The 2602-nt window shown below is 47.7% G+C and overlaps 1 protein-coding gene across 1 annotated transcript in view; it reads left to right on the forward strand.

Moving 5' to 3' along the window:
- LOC102295760 (GTPase IMAP family member 5-like) overlaps positions 1 to 2602 on the forward strand; it is a gene marked incomplete in the record, with an annotated part of 4417 nt that overhangs the window by 1324 nt on the left and 491 nt on the right. Inside the window, 2 exon segments of the mRNA XM_042215073.1 lie at positions 239 to 785; positions 2020 to 2593. Of these exon segments, the coding sequence (XP_042071007.1) occupies positions 242 to 785; positions 2020 to 2593 (1118 nt within the window).

Here is a 2602-nt window from a genome sequence, read left to right on the forward strand (position 1 = left end):
TTTTCAGGGCCGAGTACAATAACCTCAGTTTGATCTGAATTAAGAAGCAGAAAGTTAGCGGCCATCCAGGTCTTTATGTCTTTAAGACATTCCTGCAGTGTAACTCATTGGTGTGTGTTATCTGGCTTCATGCACAGATAGAGCTGGTTTCAGTTCACTTTATTTGTCACAGGAGACTTTCCACAGACACACAGAGAGAAACTCAAATGACAGCAGAAACGTGTGTGTGTGTTCTCAGGTCATGGATCCAGATCTCACCATCGTCCTCCTCGGTAGAACCGGAGTGGGTAAAAGTGCTTCAGCGAACACTATTTTAGGACGAGCAGCGTTCGAGTCAAAGACTTCCTTCAAAGCGGTGACGACGGGAATCAGCGAGGAAACGGGACGAGTGTTTGGGAAACTGATCCGAGTGGTGGACACGCCGGGAGTTTTAGGGTGGGAGCGGCAGCTGAGAAAGCTCTGTGGGGACGTCCTCAGGTCCTCCGGACCTCACCTGTTCCTGCTGGTGCTGAGCGTCGGTCGGTTCACCGTGGACCAGGAGGAAGCTCTGAGGGCGGCTGTGAACGCGGTCGGGCCTCGAGGGCTGGAAAAGAGTTTCCTGCTGTTGACGGGAGGAGATCTGCTGAAGGATCGGTCTCTGGAGGACTTTGTGCGTGAAGGTGGAGACGGCTCGTTCTCAGAGATCGTGGGACAGTTTGATGAGGCGTATCACCTGTTCAACAACAAAGATGGAGGACAGGAACAAGTGAGAGAGCTGCTGCTGAAGGCGGGACACCTCCCCACAGGTAAGAGCTGACCTGATGCTGCTGTGGGCGAACAGCTGCTCACAGCTGGATCTACACTGATTTTAAGTTCAACTACTCATTTAATCTCTGCAACATGTCAGGATGAACAAACCGACGCGATAAAGAAACACTGCTGTTCAGGGAAATGTGTCAGACTGGTTATTTAGTTTACTGCAGACCACTGTTAAAGTATCATAGTTAAAGTACACTGTTGGTGTTTCATACTGCAGGTAGTGGAGAGCAGGGTTCCAGTACATGGTTGGTATTGTTAGTGATTAATTCTTGGATTGGGAATTTAAAGTAGGGTAATAAAGGAAACACATTAGTGCTTATGGAGCCTTTTATTGGGTTTATTTGACATACGATTAAATCGACAGCTTGTGAAGGTGGAGAGACAGGGGGCTGGCCCTCCTGTGTCAGAGCCACAGTTAGAGCTGCTTGCACTTAATCATTTGTCAATAACCTACATCTATGTGAAATGAGAACTTGTAAAGGTACTCGCCTGTCCTGGTTGCTTCTTGCAGGATGTGGAGCAAAAGAGTGAAAGCGGCTCAATCACCCGTTTAAGAGCTCGTGGAGCAGACCAGTGTGCCAGGTTAGGGAGTGTGGTTAATAAAGAGGGTTTTAATTTATATAATAATGGGGGAAGCTTATGTTATTGGTTTGTTTATAGTACGTGTTGGAAACATGTATGTGTGTGATGTGCTTTAATGTTATTGTATGTTTGTTTGTGTGGAGGGTTGTTTTCACGTTGGTTAGTTAACCCCACACTTGGGCTAGTCCGGATGCTCACCTGGAAAGGTGGAGTAAAAAGGAAGCCATTGTGTTTAGTTGTAGTTAGTGTTCGTGCTGTTGTCATGCTCCGTCTTTAATAAAGTGCCATGGACGTCTTTTACTCCAGTCTCGCGTCATATTATTGGACAGAACCGATGACCGCCGGCCAAAACTGACACTGCACCTGATGGGGGTGGGGGTGTCGGGGGTCTGTTTTCCAAAGATGTCTAGTGGGCTGGGTGGGGGTCGTTCACGGGTCACTGATGTTGCTGCTCCATCAGCTCCTCCTGCAGAGGTTTACTTCCTGTGTTAGCTGACCTGTTTTTACTGAGCTGTGAGCAGCTCTGACATCATCTCCTGCTGAGGTCACATGACCAGTGTCAGTTTGTTCTCAGGCTGTGAGCTGCAGACAAACTACAGGAAACACTTCCACTCATGACGCTCTGATCTTCTCCTACAGGTGGAGCAGAACTCAGGATGCTGCTGGTGGGGAAAACAGGAGTTGGGAGGAGTGCATCAGGAAACACCATCTTAGGGAGGAGAGTCTTTAGATCTGCACGATCTCCTTCCTCAGTAACATCAGTGTGTCAGAAAGAAACAGGTCTGTTTGATGGTCAGACCCTGTTTGATGGTCAGACCCTGGCTGTGATTGATACTCCAGGTCTGTTTGACTACTGTAGAAGTCAAGAGGAGAATAAGATAGAGATCGCTAAATGTGTCTCCTTGGCTGCTCCTGGTCCTCATGTGATCCTGGTTGTGATCCAGGTTAGCAGATTCACTAAAGAAGAAGAAGAAACACTGAGAATCATTCATCAGATGTTTGGAGAAGAAGTAGCAGGTTACACCATGGTCCTGTTCACCTGTGGAGACCATCTGGAGGCTGATGGAGTCACCATAGAGGACTATATCACACAGATTCCAGCTCTCAATGACTTCATCCGTCAGTGTGGTGGAAGATATCATGTTTTTAACAACAGAAGCAGAGATCATGCTCAGGTCAGAGAGCTGCTGGAGAAGATCAACACCATGGTTCAGAGAAACAG

The sequence above is a fragment of the Haplochromis burtoni genome, unplaced genomic scaffold (assembly GCF_018398535.1).
Source record: "Haplochromis burtoni strain Fernald_Lab_line unplaced genomic scaffold, NCSU_Asbu1 Contig_654, whole genome shotgun sequence".
Lineage (NCBI taxonomy): Eukaryota > Metazoa > Chordata > Actinopteri > Cichliformes > Cichlidae > Haplochromis > Haplochromis burtoni.